The sequence below is a fragment of the Sminthopsis crassicaudata genome, chromosome 3 (genome assembly GCF_048593235.1).
Source record: "Sminthopsis crassicaudata isolate SCR6 chromosome 3, ASM4859323v1, whole genome shotgun sequence".
NCBI lineage: Eukaryota > Metazoa > Chordata > Mammalia > Dasyuromorphia > Dasyuridae > Sminthopsis > Sminthopsis crassicaudata.
In genome coordinates, this window is record NC_133619.1 from 397,873,086 (window position 1) to 397,894,927 (window position 21,842).

The following is a 21,842-nucleotide window of genomic DNA, read 5'->3' on the forward strand; positions in this document are numbered from 1 at the left end:
TGAAGTCATATTTGATTTGACTTTTCCTTCTCCCTCATAACAAGCATCAGATTTATTTGCCAAGTTCTGTTGTTTCTACTTCTCAATCTCTATCTACTGCACCCACCCTCATTCAGGCTCTCATTTCTTCTTGTCTATGTTGTTATAATAGCATCTCTTATAATGTTCATGACTTTAATAGGTTTCCTATCCAATCAATCTTCCACCAAACTGGAGTAATCTTCTACTACATTTCTATGATGTCTCTGCTCTATTCAAAAGACTTTAATGGCTTCTCATTGCATATGGAATAAAGCATAAATTCTAGATTCTGGCATTCACAGCCCTCTAAAATTTTATCTCTTCTTTTTTATCTCATTCAAATTCCCCTCTTTTAGCTTGCATTCCAGTTATTTGAACTAATCTCCATTCTCTATTCTTCTCCTGCTCTTTTCCACCTCTATTTTTTCATTCACATTGGGCATCCTCTTTGCACTCCTTAGAATGGATGCCCTTCCTTGGCCTTTCCCACCTCCATATGTTGTTGATCTTTCCTTCCTTCAAGGCTCTACCCAGATTCTAATTCCTCTATAAAGCAATCAACAAGCGCTATTTTAAAAGGTTTTTTTTCCTGATGACCCAGTAAAAAGTGATCAAAGTGATCTCTTCCTCCTCGAATTTCTAGTAAAACTGCAGAATTTCTTCTTTGCACTTATTTCATGCTCTCTTGTATCATGGTTATATTTTTTAGCTTCTTGAGAACAGAGCCCATGTCATATTTGTCTTTTGTATTTCCAGAACCTAGCACACAATATATGAATGTATGTGTATAAGAAAAAATATATTATATATTCTTAACTTGGTATTTATTTTATTCATTTAACAACATTATTTTGAGAAGGATGCTAGGTCCATGACACATAAGAAGATTAATAATCCCTGTATTGAATGTTTCTTTTTATGATTTCTTCTATACTTGGGATAGTGTTAGGCATATAAAATAGTTTTTGAATTTAAGTCACTTCAATTCAACAAATATACACCCAATTAGTGCCTGTGTATAAACAAATGTGTTCTAATGTCCAGTACGGTTTGAAAAAGTCTACATATTCCATTCTCATATTTTAATCAAATATGACTTCACCCATTTCTATTAAAAACTCCAGAGAGCATAGGAATGAAATTAATTTCTCTGAAAATGATAATCCATGATAAGCCATAAGCAAGTATTATCTGTAATGGGTATAAATTAGAAGTCTTTCCAATAAGATCAGAAGTGAACAAGAATGCCCATTATCACCAATGTTATTCAGTATTGTACTAGAAATATTAGCTTTAAATAAGTGAACGAAAAGAAATTGAAGGAATTAAAAGAGGAAACAAAACAATTACTCTTTGCAGATGATATGATGGCATACTTAAAGAAACTTAGTGAATAAACTAAAAAAACTATTTGAAATAATTAACAATTTTGGCAAAGTTGTAGGATATAAAATAAACATATAAATCATCAGCATTTTTATACATTGCCAACAAAGCCCAGCAGCAAGAGATGGAAAGAAAAATTCCATTTAAAATAACTGTTGATGATATAAAATACTTGGTAGTCTACCTGCCAAGAAAAATGTAGGAACTATATGAACACAAATTACAAGACACTTTTAACACAAAGTCAGATCTAAATAATTGGAGAAACACCAATTGCTAATGGATAGGAAGAACAATAAAAATGAAAATTCCACATGTTATTTTACTTATTTTTAGTGCCAGACTATCAAAATAATTGTTTTATAAAGCTAGAAAAAATGAAAACAAAATTCATCTGAAGAAAAAAAAAAGATCAAGAACATCAAAGGAAATGAATTTTTTTAAAAGGCAAAGTTGTCCTAGCCATACTAGATCTCAAACTATATTATAAAATGGCAATCATCAAAACTATCTGGTACTGGCTAAGAAATACAGTGGTGAATCAGTGGAATAAATTAGGTACAGAAGATAGAGTAGTAAATGATCATTGTAATATAATGTTTGATAAATCCAAAGACCTAACTTCTGGAATAAGAAGTCATTATTTGACAAAAAATTTTGGGAAAACTGGAAAACAATATGGCAGAAACTACTTATAGACCAACATCTTATACCACATATCAAGACAAGGTACATAAGACATAAAGGGTAACATCATAAGCAAATTAGAAGACTAAGGAATTGTTTATCTGTTAGATCTATGGAGAAGGGAAGAATTTATAAGATATAAAGAGGAGTATGATATATAAATTGGATAATTTTAATTATATGAAATTTGCAATTTTTGTGCAAACAAAACCAATGCAATCAAGATTAAAGGAAAAAAGAAATTTGGGAAACAATTTTTCCAGCAATTATCTCTGATATAGGCCATGTTTCTCAAATATATAGAAAATGGAGTCAAATTTCTAAGAGTTCAAGTCATTTCCCAATTGATAAATGTTCAAAGAATATGAATAGGAAGTTTTCAGACAAAGAAATCAAAACTACTTATAGTCACATGAAAAATGCTTGAAATCACTATTGATTAGAGAAATGCACATTAAAAGAACTCTGAAGTATCATCTCATAGCTCTCAAATTGGCTAATATGACAGAAAAGGAAAATGAGAAGACGTGGAAAAATCAGGACACTAATATATTATTGGTGAAGTTGTGAACTGACCTGACCATTCTGGAGAGCAATTTGGAACTATATCTAAAAAGAAATCATGCATGTGCATTTTGACCTAGCAATGTCACTACTAGATCTGTATCCCAAAGAGATTTTTAAAAATGGAAAAGGCCTACATGCATAAAAATATTTATAGCAGCTTTTTTTATTGTGGCAAAAAATTGGAAATTGTGGGATGCCTATCAATAGGAAAATGGCTGAACAAGTTGTAGTATATGAATATAATAGAATACTATTGTGCTATAAGAAATGATGTGGATTTCAGAAGAACATAGAAAGACTTATGTGAACTGATGCTGAGTGAACTGAACAGATCCAGGAGAGTACTGTAAAATGTGATATCAACAATGTGTAGTGGTCAACTCTGATAGACTTAGTTCTTCTCAGTAATACAATGATACAAGGCAATTCTAAAAGACTTATAGTGAAAAATGCTCTTCACATCCAGAAAGAACTGTGGAGTCTGAATTCAGATTAAAGCATGCTATTTTAATTTTCCCTTTTGTAGTTTTTCCCTCTTGTTCTGTTTCTTCTTGAAACATGACTAATATAGAAATATGTTTTACATGATTGCTCATATATAACCTATATCATTAGGGAGGGAAGAAGAAGAGGATGAAAGGTGGGAGAAAATTTGGAATGCAAAATTTTAATTAAAAAAATGAATGTTAAAATTGTCTTTACATCTAATCAGAAAAAGCAAAATTCTGTGTAAAAGAAAAAATGTTCTAAATCATTAATAAGACAAATGAAAAATAAAGCAATTTTCAATTAAAAAAATTTTTTTTTAATTTAAATTTTTGGACATTAGAAAGTAAGCCTAAGGTGTATAATTGTTGATAGTCTCACTTATCTTTTCAGCAATTATTACACAATGTGATTTGTTTCATCTAATTGCTTGTTATCTATTTTTCTTGAAAACCAATCCCATAATGCCATCAAAATGGTGCTGCTTTCTTTATGGATTACCTGATTCAGAAATCCTCCCTACCTATGGTTGCATTTTTAATGGCTATTTCTACTTCCTCATTTTGTATACTAATTATTATAAGGACAAATAGGTGGCACAGTAAATAAAGCACCAGGCCTGGAATCAAGAAGGCAAGTTCAAATTCAGAAAAAAGTTCAGACACTAGCTCTGCGAGCCTAGGCAAATCCTTTAATAGTTTTTTGTTTGTTTCTTTTGTTTTGTTTTGTTTTGCTGAGGCAATTGGGTTTAAGTGACTTGCCCAGCATCACACAGCTAGAAAATGTCTGAGATTTGAACACTGGTCGTCAGGACTTCAGGGCTGGTACTCTACCTAGTGCTCCACCTAGCTGCCCCCTTTAAAAGTTTTTGCCTTAGTTTCCTAATCTGTAAGTAAACTGAAGAATAAAATAGCAATCCACTCCAGTTCCTTGCCAAGAAAATCCCAAATGTAGTAACAAAGGATCAGACAGGACTGAACAACAACAGTAACTATAATGTCAGAGTCCAAATGTTTTAGGAATCTTAACAAATCTTTTCCATTTTTCATCTATTTCATTCTGAAATACAATTGGGGCGATATCAAATTTAATTGTATGTTATACCAAACTTTCCCTCTAATATTTTATACTTTAAATCGGTATTGCCCTTGCTGACATATCTCCTTGCTTGGTAAAGAGTTCTTTCATGGCTGAGATATTCTGGACTTCTGATTACTTAACACCAGTTAAACTTTCATAGCTATCATGATAGTCCGTGTCAAAATCTTTCCTTTTATCTATTTCTTATTCTTTTTTTGGTGTTAACAGTTTGTTTAAACAGCTCATTTTGGAAGGTCTTCAATTTATCATTTAGTTTGGATAGCACATAATCATTAGTATTCTTTCTTCAAATTTGTGGTCAGTTTTGATCTTTTCTCTAAGTTAATAGTATAACCATAACAAACAGAAGATTCAGAAATGAATCCCACATTGGCAATCAGTTATTTCTTATCCATTAAGATAAAGTCAATTTCATTTTTCTGTGATTCTGTTTCATGTGCAGCATGTCTAACACCTTTTAACTTGTTTTTTTGGAGGGAAAAAACTATGATTAGATACATGGGAGGTTTCTGTGTGGCATACAAACCTTTGTCTTGTTTCATTTATTTATCTTATACCAGTTTTCTTTCCCTATGCCCATCTTTGCATTAAAGTCATCAAGCATTAAAAGTATGTGTTGATTTATTTTTGAGGGTCTCCAATCCCAATCAGCAAGTATTTATTAAGGCTTACTGTATATTAGGCATTATTATACATTATAGGGATACAATGAAAATGATGAAAAATAGTCCTTGTCATCAAACGCTTCGTTAACAGGATCTTCTTTAATTCTTCTACAATTTTTATACCTCTTCATCCTTTGCCATAGATATTGGCACAAAAGAATGTGGTATTTTCATGGCAGAAGTTTTACTTCTAATGAACACTGCAATTTGAGATAATCTAGTGTAATAGAAAGTAGCTGTTTTTGGAAGTGATATTCAGACACATGATGAAAATATCTCTGCCAATCCTTTATAACTAAAATGTGATTCCTGAGGGCCATATATGACTTTTGATTTGACAGGTATTGTGAAAATTGTGTATGATTCTGTCTAATATATCAAGATTTGGAAACTAGTTTAGAGGAGTTTGAAACTTGATAATCCAGTCATACTGAAACCACAGCCAAAGCTGGAATTGTCTCATAGGCCAATTCCCTTATCTTATAGATAATGAAACTAAAGCCTGTAGAGGTTAAATGAGATATTGAGGTCACACTAACTATAAGTGGCAGAACTGGAATAGGAAACCAGTCAAATTGATTTCTGATTCAATATCCTGTCTTCTCAGTATCCTGAAAGTCTTTGAAAACAGTGATGGAAGCAGGAATAAAGAAAAGCTTCCCATTAAAAGAAATTATTCAAATACATGTATATGTCTGTATCTGCATCTAAATAAATAAGTATAGATCTAGATATCTATATAGGGATATCAAAGGAATCAAAGGTTCAACCTCTATCCTTTCTTCCCATAGTTTCCCCTTTGAGATTTGATATTTTTGACGGCTAATTGTTCTTTTATTGTTGTTCTTTGGAAAATGAACAAATCAGCGTAATAAAAATATAGATATGATATAGACATATTTATATGTATGCATGTATAAATATATGCCTCTATATATGTGAATTCAACCTCTATCCTCTCTTCCCATAGATTCCCTATTGAAACTATACCTTTGTTTTGACACCTACTGTTCATTTACTATCATTAAATGGATAACATTCAAAGAATTATTGCTTTTAAAGGTATATATGTATATATATATATATATATATGTATATATATATATATATATATATACATATATTTACATATATATATTTTCAAGATTTCTTCATATTAAAAGTATACCATGCGAGTCAATATAGCAAAAAAAAGTGTGTATAAGTAATAAAATATCCATCTCTCTATATAAATGTATGAATGTATGCATGTGTGTATCTTTTATAAAGTCCCTATCCTCTCTTCTCTTAGACTTGCTATTGAGGCTACACTTTTGTTTCCTTGTTGTTCTTTTAATATCATTACATGGAAATACAAGTCATTATTTTCAGAAAATGTGTGTATATATGTATGTATATATGGGGTGTGTGTATGTGTAGATACATGTAAATGTGTCCAGTTATATAGATACATATAGAGAAATCTACATGTATCTATGTGGTCAACATATATACACATGTATAAGGATATATAGATATATTTAGATATCTATATTTATCCATAGGTCTAAATCTATATGTATTTATATATAATATCTTTATATTTATAAAGATGTACAGATAGATAACCATATAGTTCTATTGATACCTACACAACTAATATACGTAATTATTTTCTGTATTGATTTGATGATATTAAAAGAACAGCAAGGAGACAAAAGAATAACCTTAACGGGGAATTTTGGGGAAGAGAAGAGAGGGACAGAATTTGTTATTTTACGAGTTTATGGAACATTAAAGTGATGAGATAGCACCTTTATGACAACTTTGTCTTGGAGAATTACCTTATTGCATTGAGAAGTGGATTAATTCGCTCCCAAATAACACAGCCAGGCTTTTTTCATTGTTGAAATTTATAAGTTCGCCTCTACCTGGTTCCAAGGGCAGCTCTAACTAACCGAGCCCCGTGCCTCACAGCAGGGGGAAACATCTGAAGAAATAAGGGGGCACAGAAAACGTGGTTGGATGGGCTGCGTTAGCAGAGGACACTCATAGCGGATCCAATTACAGACCCTTCCCAGAACCACATCAAAACGGAGAGGGGGCAGAACCCAGGCTGGCCTAGCTTGGGAAAACAAGCACTAAGCACAAAGAGGCTCAGGTCCGTTCAGCCCCGAGAGGCACATTTCACTCCAAGCTCCTCCCTGGCTACGCGGGGGGCGCTCGGGCCCCCTCCTAGGGGGCCTCCTCCTCCAGCCCTGCCCCGGCTCTGCGCTCTGTCCTCCCTGCCACCAGGTGCCCCCAGACCCCAGACTCCTCCTCACCCGCCCGCCTCGCTGCTTCCTGTTGCCTGGATCCGGGCCTGAACGCTCGGGCTCCGAGGCGCCCACGGCAGCATCCGCACCATCTGTAGCATCCGTAACGGCGGCAGCAGCAGCAGCATCCTTGCTGCTCCTCCCCGCCCGGCCCTGTCCGGCCCCGCTCGGCTTTCGCCTGCAGGTACCCTCGTGGCGCGAATCCTCGGCCCCAGCCCCCACTCCCCCTCACCCCAGAGCGCTCCGGATTGCGGTCGGTGGAAGAGGGAGGGGAGGCAGCCCCTTCCCGCGCCCCCATCCCCCTGCTCTCTCCTCCCTGCCCCAACTTGGGCCACCGCCCTCTTGTGCCCATTCTGCTTCTATTCCTTTCTTGCTTCTTCCGGAATCCTACCCCCGAAATTCTGACCCTTGCTCCCAAAATGCTGCATCTCCCTTCCTCCTGCATCCTTCCCCTTGCACCCTGAATTTGCCTATCCTCGCTTAACATCCTGGACCTTGCATTTTACATATCATTATAATCAACATTGATATAGTGCTTTGAGATTTGCAAAGTCCTGTATACATACATACATACATTCCTCACAAGGACTCTGATGCTATTTTTATCCCCATTTTATAGATGGGGAAAAAAATATCCGGAGAGGTTAAGTGATTTGATTGCGCAGATAAAAGTCTAAGGCAAAATTTGGACTCAGGTCCAACATCCCATCTCTACACCACTTATAGCAGCCTCACCACAGTCCTAGCACTCTGCACTTACGTCCTAGAATTTTGCACCTTACTCTTGCTATCCTGTTTTTTCCTGCTCAGTGTTTCTTGGGGTGCTGGGTTTGGGGCTTAAATTTCTACCCTCAGGAGAGTAAATCAGTAACAGATCCAACTGTTCTTGGTCTTCCTCAACTGAAAGTGTCAGTCACAAAGTCTTGAGTGATGTGATGAGGGGCTGACTAGAACTCTGGAACTTCAGAGTATGAAAAGATTCCTACAGTGACTGACTGCCTTTAGGTTTAGAATAAAGTATCTTGTATTGGGAAGGGAAGGGCAGGGAGAGAATGTGGACGTAAGCAGCTCTAAACTTTGTCCTTTCACACTCCTGCTTCCAAATTTGATTGTAGGTGAGCATCTCTCATGAAAAAACTTCTCTTTAATTGGTTATCCACTTATTTATTTAGGCTTAGTATTTGCAAGTGGGTTAGCGTGTATATGCTGTCAGGGAATTAGGATCCCAAAGAAGAAAACGGCTCTATAAATACCAAGTATTATGAGCATGTCTCAAGAAGCTGATCCGCCTTACACTAGCTATTGACCTTTAGGAGGAAGAATAGGTGAGTGCTTGCTTTCTTTTCATTACAGGGGTCCTGAAACACTATTTTTTCATTCAATTTTCTGAAAATTAACTGTTTTCCTACAGAATTTATCCAGAAGTATAGAGTATTAGAATTCTGAGAGACCTTTGAGATGAGTTCATACAGTTTAAATATGAAAGGTACTTTTGATGTCATCTAATTCAACCCCCTCATTTATAGATAAGGAAACTGAGGCCTAGAGAGATTAATCATATAGTCCAACTCCCTAATTATTTAGATGATGGTCATACAACTTTAGGCAAATCTCTAACTTTTCTGAGTTTGTTTCCTTAGGTGAAAAATTAGAGAGTTCAACTCTATGATTAACCTCACTGGGCCTCAGTTTCCTTATCTGTAAAATGAAAGGGTTCGAACTAGATGACTTCAAAGGTTTCTTCCAGCTATAAATCCTATCTAAACCTTTGGTGGCAAACTAGAACTCATGTCTCCTGACTCCTTAAGAGTTGTAGACATCAAACCACACTTCCTTAAATAAAATCTGGATGGTGAAAACATGCTGTGGTTGCATATTGGCTTTATTTGAATGTATTTTGAGGAGTGGTCTGTGAGTTGGGGGGAAAATCCTGCTGTATTGTAATTCATTGGTTCATAGGCACTGTTCATCATCTGTCAGAATGGAAATAAACTGTTTTAATGTACTGAAATTCCTTTTGAGATGAGAGGTAGACATGAAATAATTTGGCCTTATTTATACTTATAGGGAAACACTTCATGAATATTAATAATATAAAGCCATTTGCATAGTTTCATCCTGAATGAAAAATTCATTCAGTAAACCCCAAGTGGGGCAAATTCCTAAATGAAATTCTCTATCTTTAACTTTTCTAAAAATGATTTAAACATTTTAAAATATATTTTTTCAGTTACATGTAAAACTTTTTTTACATTTATTTTTTAAAATTTTGAGTTCCAGATTCTCTTCCTTCCTCCCTTCTTATCTATACCCTAATCAAGAGGGCATGACTTTTATGCAAATGTTGAAATTATGTAGGGCATTTGCATAAAAGTCATGTTTCCAGGAAAAAAAAGTAGATCTTCCTGATCACCTTCCACCCCCCCCCCCAAACAAAACAAACCAAAAAAAAAACAAAAACAAAAAAAAACAACAAGAAAAATAAAGGTTTTTTTTAAAAGTGTGCTTCAACCTGTATTCAGATGCAATCAGTTCTTTCTCTGGATATAGATAGCATTTTTTCATCATAAGTCCTTCAGAATAGTCATGGATCATTGTATTGCCAAGAATAGTAGTCATTCATAGCCGATCATCTCATAACACTGCTATTACTTTGTACGTAGTACATTTCATTTTACATGAGCTCATGGAGAACTTTCCAGGGTTTTCTGAGAGTATCCTGTTCGTAATTTCTTATAGAACTATAGTATTTTAACATAATTACATATCACAATTTATTCAGCCATTCTCCAATTAATGGGCAAACCTTTAATTTTTCATTCTTTATCCTGAGAAAAGAGCTGCTATAAATATTTTTGTACATATAGGTTCCTTTTCTTTAAAAAAAAAAAAAAAAAAAACTCTTTTGAGATTCATGCCTGGTAATAGTATTGTTAGGTTAAAGGATATGCATGATTTTATAGCTCTTTGGACATAGTTCATATCTTTTTATCATTTGTCAATTGGGGAATGGTTCTTATTTTGTATAAATTTGATTCCATTCCCCATACATTAGAAAAAAGAGGCCTTCATCAGCGAAATTTGCTTCAAAATTCTTTTCACAATTATTGTTGCTAACTGTATTCCCCTCCTTCATTTATTCTATTCTCCTTTCACCCTATCCTTCCTCAAGTGTTTTGCTTTTTATAAATATGCATACATATATTGGATTTAACATGTTTAACATATATTGAATTACTTGCCATCTACGGGTGAAGGGGGGGGAAATTTGGAACACAAAGTTTTGCAAGAGTTAATGTTGAAAAATTATCCATGCATACATTTTGAAAATAAAAGTGTTTTGCTTTTAAGCATCTCTTTCCCCAAAATGCCCTCCCTTCTTTCATCCTACCCCTTTCTCATATTCTGTTTCTCCTCCCCCCCCCTTTCCTTCAGGGTAGGATAAATCTCTATATCCATACTGAATGCATGTGTTATTTCCTTTTTGAGCCAATTCTGATGAAAGTAGAGTTCATTCACTCTCCTTCCCCTTCCCCTTTTCCCCTCCGCTGTGAAAGCTTTTTCTTGCTTCTTATATGCAGATAATTTTGCCACTCAACCTCTCCCTTTGCCTTTTTCCCAGTATATTCTCTCACGCCTTAATTTTATTTTTTTAATATTATCCCTTCATATTCAACTTACATCTGTGTCATCTGTTTTTTTATATACTTTCTAACTCCCATAATAATGATTAAGTTCTTACGAGTTACAAATATTATCCTTCCATGTAAGAATTGTAAATAGATAAAAACCTTATTAAGTCTCTTATGATTTCCCTTTCCTGATTGCCTCCTTATGTTTTTTTCTGAGTCCTGAATTTGAAAATCAAATTTTTTATTCAGCTCTGGTCTTTTTATGAAGAAAGCTTTAAAGTCCTCTATTTAATTGAATGCCTATCTTTTCCTCTGCAGCATTATATTCAGTTCAGTAGGGTAGGTGATTTCATGGTTGTAATTCTAACTCCACTGCTCTCTGGAATATCATATTCCAAGCCCTCTGATCATTTAATGCAGAAGTTGTCAAATCTTGTGTTACTCAGACTGTGAATATTTATACTCCCTTATACTGAAATTATTTATTTCTGCATGTTTCCAATATTTTCTCCTTGACCTGGGAGTTTGGGAATTTGACTATAATATTTCTGGGAGTTTTCATCTTGGAATCTCTTTTAAGAGGTAATCAACGGATTCCTTCAATTTTTACTTTATCTTTTATTTCTAGAATATCAGGACAGTTTTCCTTGATAATTTCTTGAAAGACAATGTGTAGGCTCTTTTTTTGATCATGGCTTTCAAATAGATCAATAATTTTAAAATCATCTCTTCTGGATCTATTTTCCATGTCAGCTTTTTTTTTTTCTGATGAGATATTTCACATTGTTTTCTATTTTTTTTTATTCTTTTGGTTTTGTTTTATTGTTTCTTGATTTCTCACAAAGTCTTTAGCTTCCACTTGCTAAATTCTAATTTTTAAGAAATTATTTTCCCCAGTAAGCTTATGTACCTCCTTTCCCATTTGATCAATTTTGCTTTTTTTTTTTAAAAAGGCATTCTCATTTTCCTTTTGCATGATTCTCATTTCTCTTTCCAGTTTTTTCTCTACCTTGATTTTCAAAATCCTTTTTGGCCTCTTTCATGGCCTGAGACCAATTCTCATTTTTCTTGGAAGCTTTAGATGTGGACTTTTGACTTTGTTATTTTCTTCTGAATGTATGTTTTGATCTTCTTAGTCACTACACTAATTTTTTATGGCCAGAATCTTTTTCTGTTGTTTGCTCATTTCCTTAGCCTACTACTTGGCTTTAAAACAATTTTTAAGTTGGGTTCTGTTTCCGTGATAGAGGGTGTAATGTCCCAGGCTTCAGGGTTTTGTGTAGCTGTTTTCAGAGATTCTTCTAAGAACCTAAACACAAGCACTCTTTTTTGCTCTGGAACTGTGAGGAGGGTACTGTTCCATTGTGGCTGTAAGTTCTAGGGTACTAAAGCAACAGAGTCCTCCCTTAAGGTTAGTAAAGATATCTCCTGTGGGCTGAGGTCTCTCACTGTGGCCACCACTGCCCCCTTCTGGTTTGCTGATTTTCCAAAGTCCATTCATCCTAATGAAACAAACCTTTCCTGCCAACTGTGCAAGTTGTCTTTGGTATCTTTGAGCTGAGAGGTCTGGAAACTGTCAGTACTGCTACTAATTCAGAGTCCCCAAAGCCTGCTCCTGTTTTGTTGGCATCTGGGTGGGCTGGATTTCAATCCTGGTGCAACAGACCTTTCCTGCTGATCTTCCAAGTTGTCTTTGGCTGGGAAAATGTTCCAATCCATTTTTTTTTTTTTTTTTTTTGGATGGGCTGTGACACTCTAAAATTTGTTTAGAGTCATTATTTAAAGGAATTTGGAGGAGCTTGGGGGAGTGCTTAGTGAGTTCCTGCCTTTACTCCACCATCTTGGTTCCACTCCAAAATCACTAAATTTTAAAGTTATTTCCACAGAAAAATTAGAATTTCTTCCTTCTTTTTTCTCATCCCCTTTCTCCTCCTTTAATGAATGTTTGGATAGAATTCAGAATTAATTACAACTTTGGCTGGATTGTTGTTTTTCTTTATTGTAGAACATCTGTGAATTTTTTAATTGAATTTGAGGTTGAATTGAATTTAAAGTTACTCCTACATTTTGATTTTTACTTCATGGCTCTGATAAGTGTGTGGCTCAAAAATTACCTTGGAAACCTTACTTTGATATGTGTATGTTATCAGATTAAAATTGTCATATCCCATATGACCTCCCTGAGTCACAACAAGCAATAATGATTCCTTTTTTAAAACATGTTTTATTGATGATCTTAAAACTCACATGCACATGTGTGAGTGCGCACGCATGCACACACACACACACACACACACACACACACAAAACTTCCTAGTGATATTTCTTCTTCCTTTTCTATCCCCAAACCTTCTATAACAGACAGGTACATACTTTGGACATATATGGAAAGCCTCATTTAATCAACCAATTCATCAGTCATCAAGCATCAAATCCAGTCTCAGACACTTATTAGCATGTGACTCTGGGCAAGACATTTAACTCTGTTTGCCTTAGTTTCCTCATTTGTAAAATGAGTTAGGAAAGAAAGTGGCAAATTACTTCAGTATCTTTGCCAAGAAAACCCTAAATGGGATCACAGAGAGTCAGGTAGGACTAAAAAAACAATTAGAAAATGGTAACAAAAGAAACATTTCCTAACAATTCAAGCCATCTGAAAATGGGATGAGCAGTTTTGTGCAATGATGAACTACATCATTACAAGTGGTTTATAGGATTTGGAACTGGAAGAGGCCTTGGAAGCCATCAATTTCAATGTCCTCACTAACAAACTCCAAACAAAATAGGGTCAGGACTGTGCTGGGCATAGGAAATATAAAAACAAAAACAGTATTAGCTTTTAAGGAATCTGTAGTTTATTGGAGAGGCAACATGTATATATATATGTACATACAGAATAAAGATAATACATATGTGTGTATGTGTGTGTCTGTACACACACATACACACACACACACACACACGAAGGAATTAAATTGTCTGTAGAAAAATGCAAGACCTGCCTCACTCATGTCACAATTATTCAATTTTGTGGCTGCAATATTTCTTGTTTCTCCTGGGGAAAAGATTTCATTGTGCATTTTGAAATGAATACATTCTCCTAACATGTATGTTATTAAAGTCACCCTACCATAGAGGAAATACAGGGGGGGAAATCAAGTGACTTTCTGGAGGCCACAGGGAAAGTCAGCAATAGAGCTAAAGACTTTTTCACAGTCATTGAGCATACTAGGCACCGTACAGCGTACAGAATCTGCCTCTTGAGATAAGATGGGTCAAGAGGACTTTCATCTAAATTTGAATAGAAAATTTGTAGCCATGTAAATTAGGAAGAAGAGTCATGGTGAGGACAAGTTATGTGCATGTGGGTTTGTGGTTTCAAGCACTCTGCATCGGAGATGAAGATGCATGCATACAAAAACCTTGATTGATTTTTTTAGAGTGAGTTCCCCTTGATGTGTCTGTTTTTGGTTTCTCTGTGACAGGATGGCAGCTGCTTTGTGTCTGCAGGTTCTCTGCAGCCTATGTGGCTGGCTATCACTCTACTTCTCCTTTTGCCGCTTAAATAAGCATCGGAGCTATGAATGGAGCTGCAGACTGGTTACATTTACACATGGAGTCCTTTCCATAGGCCTCTCTGCTTATATTGGATTTATTGATGGTCCCTGGCCTTTTACTCATCCAGGTGGGTTTGAGGATTTTTTTCCTTGGGATTTCTAGACTGGGGGAAATGTCTTAGAAGAAAGGGAATTTGCTATAGAATTGATATTCATATTAAGATCATTGTTGAGACCCTCATCCATCCCCAACACTATTTACTTTTGTTTTCTTTGTAATTGAACAGAAATTCCAGTTTCCTAATGCCTCAGCCCCTAAATAGGCCCTGGGAATGAATCTATGTCATGCTATTTAGATATCTTTCACTGAATATCCCACCTAGTAAATGTTGATTAGAGTAGAATACACAAAAACTTTGTTTTTCTCCTCAGTTGTCTCAGCCATTGATACTGTAAGATCCCTATTGAACTTATGAGTTTGTTCCTCAATTTTCATTTCTAGAAGAAAGTTGCCTTCAAAGTTGTTTCATGATACAAATATTCATGTATATTAAACATTTTAGTTCTGCAGACCATTTTTCATGGGTATATTTGTGGATGTGTGTGTGTTCCCAGTCATGTCTGACTCTGTTACCTTATTTGGAGTTTTCTTGGCAAAGACAATGGAGTGGTTTGTCATTTCCTTCTCTGGCTCATTTTGCAGATGAGGAAACTGAGGCAAACAGGGTTAAGGGACTTGCCTAGAGTCACACAGCTAGGAAGTGTTTGAGGCCAGATAGAACTCAGGAAAATGAGTTTCCCTGACTCCAAGCTCATCCACAGTACCCCCTAGCTGCCCAGGTACACTGATATCATGATGCAATGATTGTGATCCTTTTTGAGTATAAGAACAGAGCTACAGTCTGTCTACTATCATAACATTAGGATGAAAAATAAATTTTGTCCAGGGAAGAACATAATGAGACTATAAAGAACAATTGATCTTTGAGAATTTAACTAAATGATCAAGTGCTTTGATTGGTTTTATTTTATTTACTAATGAGGATATATTTTCTAGACTTCTTTGGCTCTCAAAGCTTACATTTATACAATGCTGAAAAGTTTGCAAAGTGCCTCAGTATGATACAATTTTACAGATGCAGAAACTGAGGGTCAGAGAGGTTAAGTGGTTTTCTCAGTGTTACACAGTGTCTGAGGAAGAACTTGAACCCTGGTCTTCCTTTCTCCAAATCCAGAATTCTGTCTCTTATACCAGGTGTCTTGGTTCAGTTCTAATTGGTGGCAAATTAATCTTTGGGTTCTAAAAATAATTTTAGAGACTTGATATATTTATCATCATCAGAAAACATGTATTAAAGGTAACAAAGAAATGTACTTGCCATTATTCTGGCTACAAAAACTTGGGAGATGGTCCTGGATCTCTGAACAATATAGCATGGCTCACAGTCACTCAATTTAATCATCTTTTCCTTTATTTCAGGATCACCCAACACTCCTCTGCAAGTACATGTTCTATGTCTCACCCTGGGCTACTTCATCTTTGATCTTGGCTGGTGTGTCTACTTCCAGACAGAGGGAGCTCTGATGTTAGCTCACCACACACTGAGTATCTTGGGCATCATCATGGCCCTTGCTCTTGGGGAATCAGGCACTGAGGTCAATGCCGTTCTCTTCGGCAGTGAGATCACTAACCCATTGCTACAGATGCGATGGTTCCTCCGGGAGACAGGACACTACCACAGTTTCACAGGGGATGTGGTAGACTTTCTCTTTGTGGCCCTATTCACAGGAGTGAGGATTGGTGTTGGTGCATGGCTTCTTTTTTGTGAAATGGCCTCGCCTAAACCCAAGTGGTTTGTGAAGGCAGGGGGAGTGGCCATGTATGCTGTGTCCTGGTGTTTCATGTTCAGCATTTGGCGCTTTGCCTGGAAAAAGAGTGTCAAGAAATACCATGCCTGGCGTAGCAGGCGAAGTGAGGATCGACAACTGAAAAAGAATGGACATCTCAAAGTGCATTAGTCAGGGCTTTCAGCTTGCTATGAATGGGGATAGGTTCTTAAAAGAGTAGGCTTGGGAATCATGTTGAAAATATGGGATGCTCATAACAAACTTAGGAGAAAAAAAAATTTTAAGGGTTTAATCCATTCAGGAACGTATTCAGTTCTAGAGCACAAACATAAATATCAGTATTAAGTACTAATTTCTATACTGGCACACTTGAAGCAACTGAGGCTACATTGCAGGAAGTGTCAGAACTGTGTAAAGAGCTCTGCTAGAACCCCCGTTTATTGACTGAAGGCCCTCATGTCTTTGCACAGCTTGGAAGGGTCAGCAAAGTGTATTTTTTTCCCCTTATTACTTTGAGAAGAGTGATTCTTTCCATCTATTTATTACCTAATGATATTCCTCACCTGATTTATGCCACCACCCCTATTATGAAGGAATTTGGTGGAAGTGTCATTGACAATTTCAGTAACTTATTCTCTGTCTTAACAGATAATCCTTGCAGAAGAGAGGGGTATAAGAAAGGAGCACTCATGCCTGTAGTCTCAGCTAGACTAATTCTACAGCTAGAGGGCTTCAAGCTTTTCTAAAAAAGCTGCAGTGCAGAAAAATTTATAGGGTCCTGTTGTACAGGTTCTGTTGTACCAAGAAAAGTGTACTCCAGTTCTCAGGGGCTTTAGTACATTAATCTCTTGCGCTTGAGAGGCTGTGGCTGGATTCCATGGGGATTTACTATGTGGATTCCACTGGGCTTGAGATGGCAGTTCAGGTTTCAGCTCAGCTGTAAGCACCTCAAACGACAACCAAAGAGAGTAAATAGTTGTGCTGGCCCCAGGGCAATGAGGCTGCATTTTTTCCCCTTCTTTCTCTCTCTCATCTATTATTTCTGTCTCCTCATAAGACCTTTACTCCTCTAGGTTCTTAAAAATGTGCCACTAGATCTAAGTATTCAGTTATATAGCTGATCTTAAAAGAACAAAAGCACCGCCATGGATCAAGCCTGCCTCCTGCCCACAAACAAAAAGGGGTCAGGAATCTCAATTTCCTGGTTTCCATATACAATACCACCACTAATTTAGCAGATGATATAGATACTGTATCATTGTGGTCTATTGGGAAAAGCACTGGATTTTCATGTAGAAGACCTGGGTTCAAATTCAAGCTCTGCCATGTACTTACTACTTGTGTGACTTTGGGAAAATCACTTAAGCTTTCTGAGGTTCAGGTTCCTTATCCACAAAATGAGAGAATTTGGATAAGATGATCTCTTGAAGCTGATTTGATCTTATAGGACCAGTTAAAATCTTGCTGCAATGGTAACATCTGCTTGAGCTACTGTGGATATCTGTAAGGAAAAACATTTACAAAAGGCAGATATGCTATTTCTTTATTTGGATAGTGGCTTATTAGCTCAATTGGTTAGAGTATAGTGTTATTGGAACTTAGGTCACAGGTTAATCCTCATATAGACTAAGGGAATTTATTCTATTCCATTTCCAGAGACTCCCCTGACTTCATCCAGTTGTCACAAAAAGGGATACCTTTGGCCACAGTAGGAATCAAGCACAAAAATGGAAATGAGTCAATACATTACACTTGGAAAAACAATACAATTCATCTTATTATTGAAAATCAGTAGCAGTTTTGAGAAACATAGGGCATTACTCTTGGTTCAAGAAGCATTTCTTATTGGGCATTGAAATACTCTTCTAACACCCATCATCTGCATTTGCTTATATCACTGTGTCCATGGAATGCTGACTTCAGCAAAGCTTATGGTGAGGAGTGTGGCTTGGCACATGGACTCCAAAGAAAACGGGTCTTTAGATTTTGGCACAGTGAAACCTCAGAACTAGCCAAGTGAATGCTCCTGATATTACAGCACATTCCTTTCTCCTTCCCCTCGACAAGTGTACAGGGGAATCTTGCTATTTGTGGATAATCTCATGAGAAAAAAGCTCTTATTAGTTTGTGGAATGATGAGTTAACTCCTAGGCAGCTGGCATTGGGAAGGGATTTCTCATAGCAACTCTCCTGTGTGTTGTGGTTGGTACTTGTGTAGAAACTTCCCCAAGAGAAAATATGAAATGAAGATCACTCAGTAGCTGAAGAAATAAGCTTGAGACTTCCATCGCAGGTACAGAAAGAGCTAACTCACCTATGGTACTGTGGAATGAAAATGAAATACTAATTTACATTTGGATTACTATGTAATAACATTTTAACTATGAAGGATTTATATATAAATAACATATATATTGTTTGTACTAAATTTTATAAAAATAAAACAACTTTGTATTAATACTGAATCTGCATTTATATCTTCATTTGCAGCTTTGTAGATTGGCTAAAAAACAACTGGGGGCCTATAATCATTGGATTTTTAATTGGTTCCATCCACATTACACATTAAAATAAATAACTTCCTCTTCTTGCCTAGTCTTTCAGCATTACTCCTGTTCCTTCTGTCTCCTAACTTTGGGTGGATTTAAGATGATTGTGTAAGTTAGTTTTGCCAGTCACAATGCTGCAGCAGCTCTGTCCCTTATGAGAGAGCATTTATAATTTGCTTTGGCTAATAAAAATTCACCACTACGGCCAGGGTGATGTCAAGACTTTTTAAAATGGGCTGAAATAGTCCTTGGATTTCAGACTTAACTAGTGTATCAGTGAGTCTGTAATCAAAGCCTTTTCAGGTTGGCAAGACCTGTTAGAGCTTGTGCTTCGTTGGCAGAGGCTGCAAGTACCTGAGGGTCTTCACAGTGCATCAAAGTAGGTCTTTAATGAAATATTCTTTTTATCTTTTTAGTGTCCCAATATGGGATTTCATCTGTGGGGGAAAAAAGGAAGAGGGGGGAGAATACTTCCTGGTGTGGAAAATCTTTTTACTAATGGAGATATGCAATTGTGCTATAAATTTATGAACTAAGAAAGTTACTTGGATCTAGGAAAGTTATAGAATTTATCCATTTTCACAGAATTAGCATGTGTCCAAGATAGAAATGGAACCAATATCTTAAAGCTAGACTTCTTATATCTCTTGCTAAAAAATAGTACAATAGTTGCAAACAATCATTATTCAGTTTGATTCAAGAAATGTTAAATGCATACCTACACACAAGGGACTGTGTTAGGTGCTGAAACATACAACAAGCATATAAGTTCAGAGTATGTAATCATCTCAATAGAAAGAGACCTCTAACATCAGTAGGGGCAGGAAAGGCTGGAAGTAGAGGTAGCCTATGAGCTATCTACTGAAAAAATATGAGGTGTCTATTGGAAAGGTGAGGGAGTGTATTCCAAACATCGTAAACCACTCATTTAATAGCATGGAGATAAGATGAAGGAATACCATGAATAAGGAACAGTTAGCAGGGCAGGGGACTAAGGCTGGGAAAGTAGGTGAGAAGCAGGCTTTTAAATTCTATGCTGAAGATTTTGTATTTTATTCTAGAGGAAAAAGGAAGCCACTGAGGATTTTTTGAGTACAGCAGTTTCACTATTAGATGTTTTAAGAATATTAGTTTGACAGGTATGTGGAAGATAAGTTAGTGAAGGGAAGAAAATAGAAACAAGTCCAGTTATGGGATTAGTGTGACAATCTATGTGACAAGTGATAAGATCTTTACCTATAAAGTTTCCCCATATAGAAAATTTCTCCATGTACATATGTTCCTATGAAAACCTAAAAAAAAAAAAAAAAAGACAGAAAGAAAAAAGAAAATACTTAAAATATATATTTATATATTTAAAGCCTTCAGCCTGATTTTTCTTAAGCCTAGAGACATTACCTTTAGACTCACCTAGGTTGAGCTAGGTTAGGTCAGGGGTTAAGCAAGCAAGGTTAAAGTGGAGGGATGATCCCCTTAGGCAGAGATCACTTAAGTTTGCATGTGTTCCTTGGCCATAGTCTGAACCCCAAGTCCTTAGCCAGCTGAGTTTCATTTTTGCACTGTTGGTCACAAGGGGAGCCAGCTGAGAATGTGTTATAGAGCTCACTGCAAAAGCACCACTACTGCTAAAAGAATAACTCAAACACATGCCCTATTAATGTCAGGTCACTATTGTCATTTCCCAATGTGGAAATCAATATATTTCTTTTGGGACACAGAACATGTCAGGGATACAAGTTTATTTGATTCTAAAATCACTCTTTTAATCAAGTTTTTAAAAAAAAATTTAAAAATAAATTTTAAGCAATGTAGTAAAGCAGAAAGATGGCTGCATAGGAAATTAGAGGATCTGAGTTTGAATTCTGTCACTGCCTCTCACTATCTTGAGCCATTCACTTGATTTTTGTGACTAATCTTTCCAGTCTCTACATCGAAGAGGCTAGACTAAATAATCTTTATTTTTCTTTTTAGTTGTAAATTCATGATCTTAAGTGGAGCTATCTCTGTTACTTTTTAAACTGTTTTGGGAGAGATAATAGCTGTTTTCAAGTGTTTGAAAGGAGGAATGTGGAAGATATTAGTCTCATTCTATTTAGCCCATGAGGGAAATACTAGGAACAATGGGTGGAAATTGCAGAGTCAAATTTAGGTTTGATGTAAGAAAAAACCTCAGAACAACAAACAACTTCCTAACAATCAGACCCATCCAACAGTGAAATGGGCTATCTCAGGAAGTAGGAGGTTTCCTTTCATTGGATGTCTTCAAATAAGGGCTGGGTGATCTCTTATGGAGGATATTACAGGGGGGATTCTTTTTTCATGTGACTATGGAGGTCCCTTCCAATTGAATTCCATGATTCTATAAGCTATTGGTGACTCAGAAACAAGTCAATTATTCTATAAAAATTGGGGGGGGGAGAGATTGATTTTATAGTACTTCAATGAATAGTTACCATCTTAATCTTACATCACCACTATCTACCATTGCCTATTACCAATTAGAAATTAGAGAGCATGGGGCTGGGAGTTAGGAGGACTGACTTTTAGTCTTGGTTCTGCCACTAACTCTTTGTATCACTTCATCTTTATTTCTCTACTTGTGAAATAAGGATCTCTAAGGATCCTACTAGTTCTAACATGATTTTTTTTTTTTTATTCATAACTGGATGTATAAGTTTAGAATTACGTTGAAAACAGTTTTTCAGAAATATTGTCTAGGAAAAAGAACCTTTAGGATCCCAAAAGGAAGACAGGAGTCCATCTTTACAATGTACCACCTAATGAGTCACTGAAATAAATAAGATATATCCAACAAAAGGATTATGTCAAAGGAATGTACAGTTAATTTATCATTGTGAAAGTCTGAATGAGTATATAGAATACATTAGCTGAGTTTATGCACCAGATATGGATCTTAGTCAAAGCTGATTGAAATGGCTGGATCTCTAGCTATTAAAAACAATAATAATAATAACTGCAATTTTGCCTGGACAGTTCTTAAATTGGAATTGTGTCATCCTAGGATATTCCAGCAGGTGGCAACATATCC

The 21,842-nt window shown here is 36.0% G+C and overlaps 1 protein-coding gene across 2 annotated transcripts; it reads left to right on the top strand.

Annotated features, from left to right (window-relative positions):
* Positions 1–7,282: 7,282 nt before the first annotated feature.
* Positions 7,283–16,541, top strand: TLCD5 (TLC domain containing 5). Of its 2 annotated transcripts, XM_074302551.1 has the most exons (3): positions 7,283–7,391; positions 14,325–14,524; positions 15,877–16,541. In XM_074302551.1, the coding sequence occupies exons 2-3, from the start codon at positions 14,326–14,328 to the stop codon at positions 16,413–16,415; spliced, it is 738 nt and encodes a 245-aa protein (XP_074158652.1). In that variant the 5' UTR covers positions 7,283–7,391; position 14,325; the 3' UTR covers positions 16,416–16,541. The 2 variants fall into 2 exon arrangements, with proteins under 2 accessions (XP_074158652.1, XP_074158653.1); XM_074302552.1 differs by lacking the exon at positions 7,283–7,391 and having other exon boundaries at positions 14,235–14,524.
* Positions 16,542–21,842: the final 5,301 nt, after the last annotated feature.